The 18,646-nt window shown below is 34.6% G+C and overlaps 1 protein-coding gene across 1 annotated transcript; it reads right to left on the bottom strand.

The window, feature by feature from the left end:
* Positions 1-12,183: 12,183 nt before the first annotated feature.
* LOC143244949 (cholinesterase-like) lies at positions 12,184-17,496 on the bottom strand. Its single transcript, XM_076490545.1, has 3 exons — positions 17,186-17,496; positions 14,512-16,048; positions 12,184-13,294 (listed from the first exon to the last, which is right to left on the bottom strand). Exons 2-3 carry the CDS (start codon positions 16,026-16,028, stop codon positions 13,144-13,146), a joined length of 1,668 nt encoding a protein of 555 aa, XP_076346660.1. The 5' UTR covers positions 16,029-16,048; positions 17,186-17,496; the 3' UTR covers positions 12,184-13,143.
* Between the last annotated feature and the right edge of the window lie 1,150 nt (positions 17,497-18,646).

The following is an 18,646-nucleotide window of genomic DNA, read 5'->3' as shown; positions in this document are numbered from 1 at the left end:
TGACCAAGTGTTTATTGTGTCAAGCTGAGAATCAGTAGATCCAAGGATTATACCAGGATATTGTCAAATATGCTGCTGTTACTTGCAGGCCGGTTGGCTAGCCGTTGGAGATTTGACTATTACTAAAAGTCACAAATTACTTATATTAACTTGGCGAGTGAAGCGCACAAGCACTAAGTATAGGAAACAGATAAAGTAAAGAATTTGACTCTGAGGCTAAGTTTCAAACATTCAAACACTTTTAATATGCTTTTCACAGTATTCCCTGTTACAATCAAATCATGTAATAGCTTGAAATAAACTAACAAAACTCTTTCCGTATAACTGACAAGATGTTCCTTAATTATGCTTCCAATAGCATTACTAATTCATTTACACTATATCGATTCAACAAAATGTTAACCATGTTATTCAATACTAGGAAAGATGGTAACAAGTTACTCTGAAAGAGTTTAGGCGAGAAACGTTGGGCAAGTCCATATCACGGTATTCATAGTTCTCTAGGCCTCGGAGACTCTACTGGCGATAGCTGCAACTCGAAGACCACAACTTCTCGAATTTTCAGCTCCTTGACTACTCTTAAACAACTGACTTTTCAGCTTCAAACGTGGGTTTTTGTAAAATATCTTTTTGGTATTCTTATGATCTTCCAAATAGTGTACACAACTACCTGAAAGTAATCTGACAATTAATAGGGCGTTTTGGTTTGACTGTTTGACTGTGTGAACACATATCACACTTCTACTTACTAATATACACTACATGGCAAAAAGTATGTGAACACTCGACCATCGCACCCATATGTGCTTGTTGAACATCTCATTCCAAAACTATGGACATTGACACGGAGTTGGTACTCCTTTTGCTGCTATAACAGCTTCCACTCTTCTGAGAAGGCTCTTCACTAGGTTTTGGAACATGGATGCTGAGATTCGCGCCTATTCAGCCACAAGAACATTAGTGAGATCAGGCACTGATGTCGGGCAAGAAGACCTGACTCGCAGTCGGCGTTTCATTTCATCCCAAAGGTGTTTGATGGGGTTGAGGTCAGGGTTCTGTGCAGGCCAGCCAAGCTCTTCCACACCAACCTCGGCAAATCATGTCTTTATGGACCACGCTTTGTGCACGGGGACATTGTCATGCTGAAACAAAAAAGGTCCTACCCCAAACTGTTTCCACAAAGTTCGAAACTTCTCTTTGCCAGAACTAAACAACCTAGCCCAAACAATGAAAAACAGCCCCAGACTATTATCCCTCCTTCATAAAACTTTACAGTTGGCACTATACATTCAGGCAGGTAGCGTTCTCCTGGCATCTGCCGAACCCAGATTCGTCCGTCAGACTGCCAGATAATGAAGTGTGATTCATCACTCCAGAGAACGGGTTTCCATTGCTCTAGAGTCCAATGGTGGTGTGTTTTGCACCACTCCAATCGACGCTTGGCATTGCGCATTGGGATCTTAGACTTGTATGCAGCTGCTCGGCCAACCCATTTCATGAAGCTTCCGACGAACATTTCTTGCGTTGATATCGCTTCCAGAGACAATTGGATATCTGTAGTGATCGTTGCAACTATCGATAGACGATTTTTATGGGCTTCAGCACTCGGTGGTTCCGTTCTGTGAGCTTGTGTGGCTTACTGCTTCGTGGCTGAGCTGTTGCTGCTCCTAGACGTTTCCATTTCACAACATATCACTTATAGTTGACCAGAGCAGTTCAAATAATACAGAAATTTGACGAACTGATATGTTGGAAAGGTGTCATCCTATGACAGTGCCGCGTTAAAAGTCACTGAGCTCTTCGGTACGACACATTCTACTGCCAATGTTTGTTTATGGAGATTGCATGGCTGTATGCTTGATTTTATGCACCTATTAGCAATAGATGTGGCTGAAATGTTCGAACTCACTAATTAGAAGGGATGTCCATATACTTTTGGCCATGAAGTATATATATATATATATATATACACACACTATATATATATATATATAGTTGTTCAATAGTTGAAGCATTTGAAATGCCCAGAAATACCATAAATGCTTCACTCCGTACCTGCAGCTGTTAGGCCGTTATGAGAATGGCAGTCGATCCCATTATTCGGTTTGATACCAGAAAAATTCTTTGTGGCATGTGCTGTTTCTAAGTGGCTGCCATCCCTATAGTTAGTAGTTCAAAATTAAGAACAACTATACCAAAATTCTAAGGGCTCTTTACTTGGTTGTTTAATTTATATGAGCATAAGGTTCTGCTCAGCTTTAAAATACCATTGATATATCATTGGACTAAAGAGTCATGTATTAACAAAAACTGCAAATTTTGTATTAAAGAGAATTTGTTTTTAAAGGTAAAGCTATAAAATAGACTATCTACGATCTACATAGTGGAGATATCGAAACCCAAATGAGGCGTTATATACACTCAGATTTACTATTGAACAGCACGGAGGTTTAAAGAAGAGAAAAAATAGAATAACATTGAATGCTTTTTACAGAATAATGAAATAACTATCCTAGTGCATAGGATAATAAAATGGATATTTGTTTTGCACATAAGCTGTTCCTTCCACACTTTAGTATGAAGTAATAAAATAAGGTTTATGTTCATAAGTGACGTATCCAAAACAACTGAAGGAAGGTTGCAAATCAGATGGTCAAACCTGTCTGTCTTCAGAGCATGCAATAACTAGTAGTGGGAGACAATGAAAAGACTTTGGCATTTTATTTCAATTTAGTGGCAAAAAAATCATAACAACCACTTTTTCAAGAAAAAATATTAACCTTTAATAATAAGTTAAAATACTGAAAAAAATTTATGTGAAGTCCTATCTACCATTTGATTTACCACTTTTCAGTTAATTAATTCGGGTTTAAGGAATTCTATCCCTCATCGCTAACCCTAAACAAGAACAAGTTGAAAGGATAAGACTAGGCACTTTTTTGTATGTGTAAGCAAATTAATTTTAATTTGAAAAGAGGTTGCAAAAGTCCAAGTCTTGAATACATGAAGTGGCAATAAATTAATGGTTATTAAACTATTGCATACTAATAAATTAATGGTGTTTAAACTATTGCATGTTTTAAATATACTTATCGCAAGAACTGTCATACTTAGAAATGATTAATACCTTCTGCAACATTCTTTTCTTTCTGAAAGTGAAATGTTTTCTCTCTGAATTTCTTCCTTTGGAAAAGTCTTATACCATTAAGATGTTTATGAGATCCACTAGTAATTAAAATATTATCAATAATAAGAAAAATAATACAAAACAACATAGAATAGTAGATTATCATGGAGTATTTTCACTTATAACAAATTAAAAGCATTTCTGTAGTTCAAACAACTTGTATCTGAGTTAGAAATAGTTACATCTAATAGTAGATAATTTGTTTAAACTTTCGTATTAAATAAGTTACTTAGCTTTTCTATAATTGTCATATGATTACAGCAATTTTTATCTTCCACAAATGGGAGTTGGAATATCAATCTCACGTGGTATGCTTATTTTATTTTCCCCCAAAGTGGTAGTACATCATTTCATTTTTCTTTTTTTTATTTATTTTCTTTGTTTTGAACTTTGCACAAAGCTACATGAGGGCTATCTGCACTAGCCATCTCTAATTTAGAGCGAAGGAAACTAATAATCACCACCCACTGCCAACTCTTAGGCTACTCCTTTATGAATGAATAGTGAAATTTGCCATCACATTATAACATCCCTACAGTTGAAAGGGTAAGCATGTTTGTAATTCATAGGTCACTAATACATTTGTGTTAGTTTTTGCGGGTTTTTTATGTTTATAGCCAGAAGTGATGAATACTGCAACAAATAAAATAAATAGTTAATGAATGTAAATCAAGTTGAAACTGTATATATAAAAGGACAGTATTTTTAACATTTTTCAGAAGTGTCCCTCAACAAAATTATGGAAATTTTATAATAGAAAAATAGATAGACAAAAAATATAAAATAAAATGACTTGTTTTAAGCTGGAACTAGATACTATTTAGTTAGTTTGTTTCAAGTATTATGCAATTTAGTTAAGTATTTTCACTGTATAAAGGAAAAACTAAGAGATATGAATGGCACCACTCCAGTATGGAAAGTGTTAAAACAAGAAGTCATGCACAAGTGTAACTTGTTAACTCATAAAATATATTAACAGAAATATTTCTTAAAGCATAGCCTGCCTTCAGAAGAATTTACAGCACTAGTTATAATTCAAACTAGCTTTGGTATGCTGCAGTGGATGGTTATTTATATCCTTAATCAAACCAGTGTAACGCTATGAAGGGTGAGTTATTCAGAACCTGATAAGTACAAAGCAATGTCAAAAACTTCTAAAACAAAATCCGCTTATCAGTCTTTATCAGTTACTGTTACCACTATCTCAAGTACACGAGTCACTGTTTAGTTTTGATTAATCAAAATAATGACTACATGTAAACGTTGTAAAAGCTTGTAAAATGCTTGTAAAAGTTATTAAAAATAATGCACTATTGAGGCTTTCATAACTTTTTTCACGACCTCATTAGCATCGTTTGTAAATAGTATAAACTAAAATGTTTCTTGAGCAATAATCATCATATAATAATTTTTTATGCCTTTGTGAGCATCTATCACACTTACCCTTTCTGCATACACTTGCTCAATAATTGAAGCATTTTAAAAGTTTTATAAAGTGACCTCATTTTGATGAAGCAACCTTTACCTGGTGTCCAAGAAGGACAGTTTTAAAAAGTTTTATTCTTAAGCTATTAATCTGTCTTTCTTACTGTATGTTATATGCTTAATACAAAGATTTTTACAAAATGAATAGGAAGGCATCTTGAACAAATGTTTGCATTCATCTCTGCAAAAACTTATTTTCTAGAAAAAGGTACAGAAACCCATTGATGGAAAATAATTAAAATTTTATCAAATTTGGTATTTGGAATGGAACAAAAAAGAAGTAACAGTGTTGATTACATCAGTCAAATATCAGTTCGCAATGTAATCAAGGCATATTCTATTGGTAATTTTATTTTATGTAATTTATGTTCCACTTCAAGGCGGTTATTTGTGTTATTATTTTCACAATGATTAATAACTGTTTAATATAAGTTTCTTACAGTTTATGACCATAAAAATATAAAATAGTTCCAACAAACAGGATGGCTATCTTTTGGTAGTTGATGAAGGAAGATGTCTACTTCAGCCTTGCATTTTGAGACTGAACTTATTGATGTTAACACAGAATTTTCATCATAAGAGGTACAAATGTCAGGTACACAACTATTTGGTGTGATCATGTTGGTGTTTTTGCGTAAACAATTTTTCTAAGCCATTGACAAAATGTAAAAAAAAATTATGCCATCTTTCATAACAATTAGCGTGTTTGAATAACTTTACTAGAGGTACTTGATAATCTATTTTTTACTTTGTTTTTAATTCCATGAAAATTATAATTTTTCTATACAGAAAAAAAAATGTATTTCAGATAGGTACACAACTCCTCTCATAAGGTCCCCCTGCTAGTACAGCGGTAAGTCTACGGATTTATAACGCTAAAATCAGGGGTTCGTTTCCCCTCGGTGGACTCAGCAGATAGCCCGATGTGACTTTGCTATAAGAAAACACACACACCTCTCATAAGACTAGCTGTTCTTGTTAAGTGCTGCCCTCTATATGTAAACGTTTTATTTAACACACATTCAAGCCTTGTGTTACCCCGTATTGGAATTACTATGTTACAATATCACTCTTCAGTAAATCATCATGCATCATCTCTTAACCAATAGTAGCATAACATTTTCACGTAGTATATGTGACTCCCTTTACATACGCCTTAACTGAAACTTCACTTTGAAGTTCGGCAGAAGGTGTGAGCATTGGTGAAGTGAAGAGGAAAGGTAAGCAAGAATAAGTACCTATCAAAAATACATTTTCTGTGTAGGAAAATTATAGCTTCTAATACAATACTTACTTCCTCTCACAAGAGTATCTGAAATCCCGTGCGAGGGAACAATAGAAGTATTCTGAGCCAGGTATACTCTTCATCTGTGTGTAATACACAAGGGTGGAAATTATGAGGTGTAAAGTGATTAAGATGCGGCAGACCATAATTTGGAAGTTGATTGCATCCAGTACTTTATCACAGGGTACCAACATCCATGCAAGGATAGAATGAGGTTCATGCCTCAAACAGAACAATTGGGTATTAAGACCCACACCTATTTTTGGGTATGTCACCAGGAACATCAGTGATCTAGTGATCAAGGAATTGTCATCTACTACCAAAATAATGTCGATCGCAGAGAATCAAGTCACTCAACTATGGCATAGGCTGGGACTTTCTCAATTCAATAGCATCCCCATAAGAGGTGAACGAGGGATTGTCAAGGATATAACCAAAACAATCTCTTGCACCATCACTATGACCTAAGACACAGAGCAATTGAAGGAGGAAGATAAACAAACCAAACTCAGGTGAGGACTTACGATGATCGGTTTACTCAAATCCAAAACTTCAATGATGGGAACCAGCTTCCACACAAAGATAGAATGAAGACTTCCAGTTAAGAGATGAGTTACAATTTTAACAGCTGTGTATATAATGTGTATCAGGAGACCTGAACTCTCTGTTAGGTGATGGCTCAACTCCATAGTTTACATAAATGGAATCTCGAGGCTACATCATTCTGTAATATGTTTGTGTAAATGGTATTAGAAAGTCATATCCACCCATGAGGTGACAGCTCAACTCCATTAGTTGTGTAAATGCTGGAGGCCATCGCATCTAATAAGGAGATGAGTTAACTCCAATTGTTGAGTAAATAGGATCAGGAGGCAGAAAGGTGACAGCTCAACTCCTCAGAATGCGAAGTCACACCTAAACAAGCAGAACACTATTACCCTTCTTTCAACTGAATGCCTTTAATCTGTTTCTTGCGGAACTAATTCAAGATATTGCCTCTACGATCAAACACCCCAGTAGCTTGTAACTGGAAAGTGGTAAGGATTATCATACTCCACTCCAGGAAGGAGGGTGACAATGCAGTGGAGAGTCTGGAGAAATGTCATCACTGAAGATGGTGTAATGGGTGACCACAGAGCTTTATTTTGAAAAGTAGACCATACCAAGTTATTCAACTGAGGTATGGCGGGGATAGGCACCAATCCTCTTCTGGTTTATTCACGCAGGCAATGGATGGCATAGCTTGGAACAGGCAAATTTATTAATGCAAAGTATCATAAGATAATTAATTAACTATCAAGCGATCTTGTGTAACACCCCATCTCAACAGTGAGCATACAAATACATGGGAAAGATAGCGGGAATAAACCAGGCATACAGTAGAGATTTAGAATTAAAGAATGTCTAATCAGGCACAATTAACCACTGAGCATGATCCATGTAATATATAGTTACATAAGAGGCCCTGAAAGAGGATGAAGGGTAGGAAGGAGAGGAGCAATTAAATTAACCTTGGAAATCAAGGCTGATCAATAGGTTTACTTTGTTTTGTTTTGAATTTCGCGCAAAGCTACTCGAGAGCTATCTGCGCTAGCCATCCCTAACGTTCTTCATACATGGATGCCTTTGTTATGGGCCTGCACCTCAAATTCCATCTCCTTTGGTACCCGATCCATTGGCTCTGACAGTTGATATCTTTCAACCTAGATTAGTCACAAAAGTATCTTAATGTGTAACCATTCATCTGATGGTCTTTATCGGATGGTCTTTGTCTATTCCACTTCTTTTCACGTCCTCCTTATCGCTTCTTATCGATCAAGGACCGGTATGGCCAGGTTGATAAGGCACTCAACTCGTAATCTGAGGGTCGCGAGTTCGAATCCCGGTCGCACCAAACATGATCGCCCTTTCAGCCGTGGGAGAGTTATAATGTGACGGTCAATCCCATTATTCGTTGGTAAAAGAGTAGCTCAAGATTTAGCGGTGAGTGGTGATAACTAGCTGCCTTCCCTCTGGTATTACACTGCTAAATTAGGGACGGCTAGCACAGGTAACCCTCGTGTAGCTTTGCGTGAAATTCAAAAAACAAACAAACATTTCATACCATGAAACCCAGTAATTTTCTCATAGTTTTTTCTCTCTGTAGAATATATGAAAAAGCAGTACACTGACTTAAAAATTGTTTCCAAATCACAATTAGAAGCATTGAAAGTAGTACGAAGAATTTCGTGGACTGTGGTGATCATAAGGTTAAAGATGGGTCCAAATTTGTAGTTTTTAACTCTGATTCTAATTTTTCATGAAATGAACAGTTAACATTTGGACTGCCCATCCATATTAAGCTCTTTTATCAGCTGTAAGAAACAGCTGTGTTTGACCGAGAAATACAGAATTAAGATATCTAGTAATTAAATCTTTTTTAATTCAAGTCAAACTACCAGAGATACACGTCAAGTTGATCTCTTTTGCTCTTTACCATTTTTCAGGGCTTCTGAAACAAATTTGATATGATATATGGGCTAAATCCAAACAAGCCACGCATGCACATTTTTCTCTCTCCAAAACAGAACTTAGATGCAATCTTACTATCTGGGAGCATCTTCTTCTTTGTTTATAACCCGACGATTACCGTAAGGGAACTGAATTACATTCAAAATTTCATTAAACATTCTGTCAATGTTGAATGACATGCTTTATAACCAAAATTAGAAAGCCTATGGAAATTTCTAGGGCAGTATTTAGTTAATTTGACCAAGAGACGATAATATTTGTTGTTTTTGAATTAAGGACAAAGCTACACAATGGGCTATCTGCGCTCTGTCCACCACGGGTATCGAAACCTTGAGTTGAATGGCATGCTTATAACCAATAGAAAAAGGAAATTTCTCAGTTTTAGCATTATTTGTTGTTTTGAAGTCCTCAGACGTGCCGCTGAACCACTGGGGGCGAGACGTTAGTAATGTATGAGCTGGGAAAAAAGCTTAGTACATTGTCGAGATCAGGGCTTCTGGCATTCGGGTATACCTCTTCGCCATAGACATATTAGATTGTTAAACAGTATCTTCAATAGATCAGAGGAGATCATGCTTTTAGAAAACTAATTTCATTACAAACTCCTAATGGACACACCCAATATATTTCTTGATACCCTGTGTTTTGAGCACGATCAAATCAAATTATATACCTCCAGGACTGATTTTAGACTGTGATATTTTTATTCATTCAAGAATTTGTAATTATTGTCTTGAAAATAAACAACCGTAAAGGAGAATACATGATTACTGTGACATATTATTTTTGATATTTTTATATATGAAGAAGTAATGAGAAAATCGGCTAACAACAATTTTTTAAAATATAAACGTTTACTAATTAATCACAATAAAGACTTGAGTAATACTTGCAACTTTTATGTTTGTTTTATTTCTTTGAAATGAAATGTTTCTGTTGGTGACATGCTATTTTTAACATTCCACTATTGTTTATTTCCTTGGTTTGTTGAAAAAAACTAAATACAAACTCAACATATTATATATGTTTGGAAAACTTGGTCCAATATTTATAGTTTAGAAATTATCATATATTCGTGTAAGGCACGTACTCAGAGATATTTGTACCAGAACACTGGTGACATCAAATTGGACACTTAAGAAAGCCTAGTTCTAAGTTACATATTGTACTGCTTGTGTTGAAAGTGCAAATTTGAAAAAAGTTTAATGACTGGTATAAGTTTAATGCGTTGTTACCTGAATTGTGAAAGCTTATAAACACACCTGCATATATAAGCATTATCTTATTTCTTTAACCAGTCTATTTAAAAGATAAAACTGATAGATTCTCTATCTACCAAAATAACTTCTAAATTGATTGGTAGTCATTGTTAAAGTTCTTTTCCTTGCGTAGATCGTTGTTAAATGGTTTTCCAAATATGTAAGTGTGAACTACCATATTTTGTTTTTATGTTAAAGTGTATTATCATGTGTTTCTTTGTTAAAGGGTCGTTTTGTGTATATCATTGTTAAAGAGATTCTTTTCTTTTCCTTGGTACTATACTATATATAACGTTTAAATTTAAATTACACTCACAGGATATTTCTATTATTAAGTTTTATATTAATTTTTAAAATGTTAAAAATCTTTCTGTCAGTTATTTGGTCTCATCATGTATTATGTTAATATCACATTATTTTTTTAAACTTTAATTAAAAGGTATTTTTATTACTACGTTATGTATTTCATTGTGTTTTAAATTTTAGTCAAAACGTTATATTTTTTTGTAACTGAGTGTAAGTTTTGTTAAAGTGTTGTCCATTTGGGATATAAAAAAAAACGTTGATGTTCTTCTCGACCATATTATGAGTTTCAAGTTTATTGGGTTTAATTGTAATTGCTAGCTTAAGGTTAAGCCTGAAACAGAGATGAGGGGAAAATTACAATACGTGGTCTTATAATATTTTTTTTCTACTGTCTTTAGTGAGATAACAATTTTTAAAGTGAAAACATTTTTTTTTATAAAACAGAGAAAAGAAATCACAACGTACTACTTTTACACCCACTTCTACTAGGCTGAGTTTAGTTTCTTAGCTTTCTTTCTCTTGGTATTAACTTCCTTGAAATCAGACACGATTATCTTAGAAGCGAGTCTTCACTATATAACTTCCTAGCAGCAAACAAATGATATACCCGCATATAAGTCTTTAACTCGAAAGTACACTTGTTTTCTAACAGGTTCTACATTATTTATGTGCTGCTTCACATTTATTAAGCTTACATTTATATGTGCGTGAGGAAAACCATATAACGAATTACAGGTGCGTGTAACTTATAGCCCAACATTTAAAAAGAAATTATCTTTAGAATGGACATCGTGATTCTTTATCTTTTTGAATAAAGATTTATTACTCTTTGTTTTTTATTAGTTTGAACTTGAGCTCTGCTAGTAAATAGTTGTATATTAGTTTTCATCACTGTAGTTCCTGACTGTCATATCTTTCAAGGTTGATTTTTTTTCTTAACTGAGATATTGGAAGCAATCCAAAAAGGTAAGTAACTAACTGGTGTAAAGTTTGCGATAAAAATCGCGTAAACTGCTTACCTTAAATTTTACACGCATTGGTGTCCAATGTTTCGCTGGTTTTCGGTGTTGTACTGTAGGGTAAATAATTTTTATATAAAGAAATTATCTGATTTTTATGTTGTTGGGCACAGAGTGTGTACAACGGACTATCTGTGCTGATTATTGCGTGTATTGAGACCTGAGTTTTAGCGTCATAATCCCTTAAACTTACTGCTGAGCCCCTGGAGGGCAAAGTAGTGAGGGAATATTGTGACAGTCAGATATTCATTGTTCTCATGGACAATGTTTATTTGTTTGAAGTTAAGCACAAAGCAACACAATGGGTTATTTGTACTCTACCCACCACGATATCGAAACCCTCATTCTGGCGTTGTAAGTCCGAAAGCATAGTACCATGCCACTGGGGGTATCACGAATAATAGTATTCACCATAACCTAAGCTTAATTAGTTACTATTTATTATTAGTAGTAGATGCTAATTGTTAATTAGTTTTATTCTAGTTTTTGACTGTTGATTTGTCGTCGTATTAAAGAAGTCCTACGTTGTGGCAAAATTCGGTGTTTGATCCTATAGGTATTTTTGTTAGTAACAGCTGTTCTGCTATTCACTCGTCACAGATTTTCCTCATTAACTGACTATTTCAATGGTTTCAAGATGTGTATTCACTTGGGGAGAAAGTTTAGTCCAATAAACATCTAAACTTTGTTATCTAAAACATTTCTCAGATAGTACTGTAAGTTGATGTCTCTTCTTCTAGTGGCATAGCCTGGTCAATAAAGTTACTGAAGTGTGCCACCCAAATAATGTTTTCTGTATTCAAAAATGTTTTTACAGTTTTTAAAAAGTAATCCGGATATATTTATTGTGTCTAGTTTTGTGTAAGAAAATATTATCTAGAAGAAACTTGAACTTGTAATAATTGCACGTGAACATTAACAATAATACAATTATTAACAATTATTCACAAAAAATGTTTTTGATGAAACTTTAATTGTAAAGCATTAAATATTCCATGGGTAGCGCATTTAATTTATAAAACGTGCGTTATGTGGATTGTTTTGAATTACGCGCAAAGCTAAACGAGGGCTATCTGCGCTAGCATTATGTGGAAGTAATAAAAACATAAAACAAAAATACAACCATGTATCTTAAGAAAAAAATATTATTTATTTATATTTAACGTTGCAGAGTTTGGGTATAAGATGTGTAACACAAATTATCAAACTAGAGGAAATGTTCAGCAAAGGCTTAGAAGTAAATAATAAAAACGTTTGGAAATGTTGGTTATATTTTTGTTTTAGCATGAATTTAAAACTCTAGTCAGCGTTTTGAACTTAAGGATGTAATATTATTAAGCATCTTACAATACTTTGTCAAGTTCACAGCAGTATTATAACTACAATAATAACAATAAACCACTCATACGTGGCATTTTGTTAAAATCAATTAACATACCGCAAGTTTTTAGTCTTAATAGAGGCATATCGGTTTAATCTTTTTTTTTTTCTACATCACAAGTAACAATAATAAACCCCAATGGCCGTGAAAAGAAGTATGGATTTTATGGATGACACAGATCGCAGCTGTTTTCAAAGAACTGTCCTGTCTCTACAAAAATATTTTTATCTCGTTAGAAACGCTAGACTTGTATATATTTATGTGATTAACTTTTCTGTATACGAGAAACAGAATCATCTTGAACATAAACGTAGACTAATTATTTGTTTGTTTACTAAAGTGATAAACAAATTAAATGGTTAACAACGACAGCATATTCATATTCACGAATAACAAGCCAAATTCTCTCAAAAGAAAATTAATATAGTATAACGCGTGCATGAAAAGAAACACAGAATAGCACTAACTGAATCATAATATTGTTTTTACACGTGCCATTGATATCTAACAAGATATAGCAGATATTGCAAATAGAACAATAACAGTAAGATTGCCGCATAACAGAATGTCTAAAATGACTGGGAGTTATCGTAAAATGTCTATCGAGGAAAATTAGTTGATACATTTTTCAGAGACGACTAATATTTTATAATTAATAAGTTTGACTTCTTTGTAATCACCATGTCAAAAAGGTTATGGATATAAAAACGTCAGTGCTTCTCTTTGATAATATCTCGCCAAAATTCACAGTGAACGTGATTGTAAACGAACGCAAAATTTGGTGTGAGTGTGTTGAGCTCCTGATAGGCTGCCCATTCTTCGCTAAAAGATGGCCACTCGTTTAAGGCAAGTGAAGGATTTCTGAAAAAAAAGAAAGAAAATTAAAAAAAATTAGTTAAACTTAATAAAATAGTAACATTATAATCAGATGTTGAGAAAGAAATACTATTCATAACTGATCGATAAGAAGGATATCTTTCAAGTCTAGTATTGTTTTAGAATTTTCAGAAAGCTGTCTGAATCAATATTGATTTAAAGCTGACAATAATTAACTGTCTCAGTCATTAATGGATTATGTATTTATTAATTTAAGATTACTTTATGATAACAACCTTTAAAGATGGTTTCATTTGAGTATTTTTATTTCATTTTTATTCTGATCATCAGTAGCCAAAGCGTTAAGGCATCATTTGAAAGATCAAGTTTGTGTTCATAAGTCACTGGATTGGCATTTTCTACTGCAATCTACAACTATCTACATTTCACTTGAATAAGGTTTACAATAATAAGGCTGTTTATGTCGTTGCAGGCCACTATTTATTAGGACAACGGTATAACAATTCCATGCGTTATAAACACCAAGTTAATCGGGTTAAGTTATTTGTCACGACATCAATTATTCTTTTAGACTCCAAGCTTATCAGTCGGGCTAAAACAAATAATACCATACTGTGTCTCTTTTTTTTACGCTTGTGGGTTTAGAGAACATATAAATGTATTAATAATTTTATGTTGTTTTTTTTACTAATGGAAATTTCGAGATGTACTGAATTTGAATTTGCAGTCTATCTCGTATAAACATTTCTTCTCTGATTAACAGAGTTGACGGCTTTAGCCCTTGCTCATCGTCAATAACAATTTCCTGACCACTAACTAAACTGTTTAACTGATGTAACCAATCCAACTTGTCAGAATTTATGAACTGACTTGTATTTTATTCCATTATTTGTTAAATCTATACAACAAGTAATTCAGAAAACCTTAATTAATGAACAATGTTCCAATTATTATTTCAATATTGTCACCTTCAAAATAAGAAGTCGTCTATCTGGACTGAATGAATAGATACTTCATGATCTTATACAAGTAGCAACAATAAAGATTTCTAGGAATCACTACTGTCCGGCCCTCAAGTAATACGAGTTTTTCTGTTTTAGACAGCCTATAAAATCTAAATACCACTTTGCGAGATAGAACCATAAGTAATTCGATGTTCAAAAGATTTATCAGTAAAGAACTAGAAGGAAATTATTATATTATATTGACATAACCAAACAGATAAGTTTGTTCAACCTTACCCTTTCTCAGCAAAGGTTGCAAAGTGAGACATTATTCGCAGACTGAGATCCCTCTCAGCAGAGGCATATTCTTGAATCCCCACCTCTTGAAATGGTAAACCAAACACAAACTCTACTTCGTCTCCTTGATTAATCAGCTCTACCTGGTGGTATCTTCTTGGCACAAAATTAAAAAAGTAATAGTAAGCAAGCTTTCCACTCTTACTTAAATATTCTACAAAATACAAATTAGGGCATGTGAATAAGTAGTCTCCTAAGGCATCTTTGAGGGCATGTAAATTTGCTCGGGTGTTAGAAGGATCTGCATCGCTCATGTAATGGTCCACAACTTTTTGTACTGTATCTGGTTTCTTGTTATAAAGCGCTTTCTGAATTACAGCAATGGCTTCATCTCTACTGATTTCTTCTCTAGCTTCTGGAAGAAAATTTTCAAGAGCTCTTGAGCCTTCGTCCTGGTTTGTTCCAATAAGCAAAATTACGTCATTAAAGTGGCCCTCTTGGGCCAGTTTAATAGGAGATTTTGGAATAATGTTGTTTGGACCGTATGTTGGAACAAAGGGCATTTCATGACCTTCAGCTATTATTTCATCTGTGGCGGATATTAGTTTTTCAGCTTCCACACCGCGAAGACAGGAAAGAAGTTGACTGGTATCATCTGAGGTACATTCTGTCTTCTTAGCCAAAAGTGTTTTTACCTCAGTTGCTTCTTCCAAGTTATGAGACGAGTGTGGTAACAAAGGACTCATACTTTCCATGATAGCATGGCGAAATAATCCTTTGCTTTCTTCCATCATGAGGTGAAGTCCAACACAAACAGACCCAGTACCTTCTCCAAACAGAGTTATGTTTTCTGGATTGCCACCAAATGATATAATGTTCTCATTAATCCATCGGAGTGCAGTCTGCTGGTCCATCAAGCCTTGGTTCCCTTGAATATCGTCGTTATTGAGGTGTAGAAACCCCAGTGGACCAAGACGGTAGTTCATAGTAACCACGATAACATTCGTGGCATCAGCAAGAACAGCACCGTCATAGGCATCATATGAGCTAGATCCATAGTGAAATTTGCCACCGTGGATGAACACCATCACTGGAATCAGATCTTCAGGCTCTGGATTGTCAATACCGAACCCTAATGTTGAATTACGAGGGACGTAGATGTTCAAATAAAGACAGTCTTCATTGACAGGTGTTTTCAACTTCCACAGATCATGAACCTCTTGACCATGATGTATTTCTGTTTGGTAACAAGAATTGGGTTTAGTGTTACCTCCTACTTTTCCTTCCCAACTTTCAATAGGCACTGGTTTGCTAAAACGAAGATTTCCAACAGGTGGCTTTGCATATGGAATTCCCATAAAAACATATACTTTTCTCCCAATGACTAACGGATGGTCAAAACTTTCAACAACTCCTGTTTTCGTAATCACTTCAATATTTTCTGCTGAAGTTGACCAGACGAACAGGTTGAAAAACAAATTTGTAAGTAGTAGCTTGTTGCTTTGTAGAGACGTCATTGTTTTAAAAAGAGAAATACCTGGGAAAAAAAAAAAAAAAGTGCATTGATACTAAAAATAATAATTAAAAATCGGTAATGTTTATGTGGTTATAAATATCATTGATGGCATAATGCATTGGTTATTATCATATACAACGATATCACAAAATGTATTATAAGAAATAATCCCGTTAGTTATGATGTTGTCACTATATGCTGAAGTGAATTAATTTTAGTATTGTTTAGATGCTTTTAAGCCAGGACCTGTTAAGTTAAGACAAAAATTTATGTTTTATAATTTATTTCATGCCACAAGAATGTAAGAGATAACTGATTTTTATGTATGGTTTTAAATCAAACAAATAAGTATGCCATATGAGCAGATGTACATAGTTATGCTACACTTTTCATTCTAGTTTTGTGTGTACAGCATCTGCTTTCCAAGTATAATTCTGAAGCAAAAGTAACTTCGTATTTATTTATCTGCATGGCTAAGTGGTTAAGGAGCTTGACTCGTAATCTGAGGATAATAGGTTCGAATTCTCGTCACACCAAACATGCTTGCCCTTTCAGTCATTGGGTCGTTATATTGCTGCGGTTAATCTCACTATTCGTTGGTAAAAGAGTAGCCCAAGAGTTGGCAGTTATCACTAGCTGCCTTCACTCTAGTCTTACACTACTAAACAAGGGACGGATAGCGCAGACAGCTCTCATGTATCTTTATTCAATATTCAAAATAAAATTTATCTTCATTGTTTAGATAATATTGTGTGTGTGTGTGTGTGTGTGTGTGTTATAGCAACGCCACATCAAGCTATCTGTTGAGTTCACCGAGGGGAGAGAATAGTATGTGTGTGTATATATTCTTATAGTAAAACCACATAGGACTATCTGCTGCCTCAACGGAGGGGAATCGAACCCCTGATTTTAGTATGGGAACTCTGTAGACTTAGCACTGTTCTGGCGGGGAGCTAGGGAATAGTAATTTGTGCTCATAACATACCTATGTTCATCAACCTTGTAGAAAGGTACTATAGCGGTTATATCCAATAATAATGATAAAAATCGGTAAAATTATTCAGATGTAGTCTAACGTCCAGAATAGAAAATAATATTCATCTTGTGTAAATTAAAATATTCTTAAAGACCTAACTTTGAGCAGTAATAATATCTTACCTTGTTGAGTTGCAACAGTTGTCTATCAGTGATGTATCTTCACAAGTAATAGATGCGTTTTCACTTCTTATTCCCTCTGTCAGTTGAAGCTAATTCCTTATATATATATACTGCGGAACAACTTGTTTTATCATTATAATTGACAGAAGAGTTTATCAAGGTCATTCATTGTTTTACAAATTACTACAGAGGGTATCTGCTACATACAAAATAATTATCAAAAATAGACAAACTTCTTCTTTTTCTGTCGTTTCTTCTAGTAATAGTAAATATTTTATAAAACCAAATAATGACCGCAATAATTAATAAATTAGAAAATGAAATAGTAAGCAAAGACCGACAACACTGTTAAATGAAAAATAATCATTTTTAGTTATTTAAACTGAGGGTCACTTAAAAACTAGTCGTGTCTACTATCGGTAAAGTCCCACAACATCGTCTTAAAACAAGGTGACTTGTTTTTTTGGCAGGAAAACCTAATGACACCTATTATGGAAAAGATACAAAGAAATCTCACAATTCCATGGAAGTGAAATAACGAAAACAAATGTGTTTGTTTTGTTTTGTGAATTTCGCACAAAGCTCTCTGTGCTAGTCGTCCCTAATTTAGCAGTGTAAGGCTAGAGGAAAGGCAGCTAGTCATCACCACCCACCGCCAACTCTTGGGCTACTCTTTTACTAACGAATAGTGGGATTGCCCGTCACATTATATCGCCCCCACGGCTGAAAGAGTGAGCATGTTTGGCGCGACGGGGATGCGAACCCGCGATCCTCAGATTACGAGTCACACGCCTTAACACGCTTGGCCATGCCGGGCCAACAGATGTGTCTAGTTGTAGAATTCTTTATATTTTGTTTCATCAAATTCGCCCAGTATGTTTGTTTCTTTTTTAATTTTGCTGTAATGTAAGACTAGAGGAAGGTAACTTACTATCACCACCCACCGCCGACTTTTAGGTCACTCTTTCAATAAAGAATAGTGGGATTGATCGTAACATTATAACACCCCATGGCTGACAGGGCGAGCATGTTTGGTGTGACGGGGATTCGAACCTGTGACTCTCAGATTATGAGTCGAGCGCCCTGACCACCTAGCCATTCCAGGCATATGCATGTACATTGTTCAAAACTAGAAAACAGTTTTTCACATCACGATAATACGATCACCTTGACAACATAAACTACACAGCTGTTATAATCCTAATCGCTGCTGGAAAGCTTTCAAGGTTGTTTGTGTTAAAACTTAAAGTGCTTCCAAAAAACCCTCTACATGTTCGGGCACTTATCTATACAGCATTAACTTCTATATGCAGCTTTGAGTAACACGAGAAAAACTTAGATGAAATTTGTTCTAAAATTTTTATTGTGTGTGAATTTAACACTAAGATGTTATGTTGTACACATGAAAGTTAAACAACTTAAAATCAAGACTTACTGTATATCATTTGCACTTGACGTTTA

The sequence above is a fragment of the Tachypleus tridentatus genome, chromosome 2 (genome assembly GCF_004210375.1).
Source record: "Tachypleus tridentatus isolate NWPU-2018 chromosome 2, ASM421037v1, whole genome shotgun sequence".
In the NCBI taxonomy this organism is placed as follows: Eukaryota; Metazoa; Arthropoda; class Merostomata; order Xiphosura; family Limulidae; genus Tachypleus; species Tachypleus tridentatus.
The sequence above is the reverse complement of the archived record's forward strand: the minus strand, read 5'-3'. Positions and strand labels throughout refer to the sequence as shown.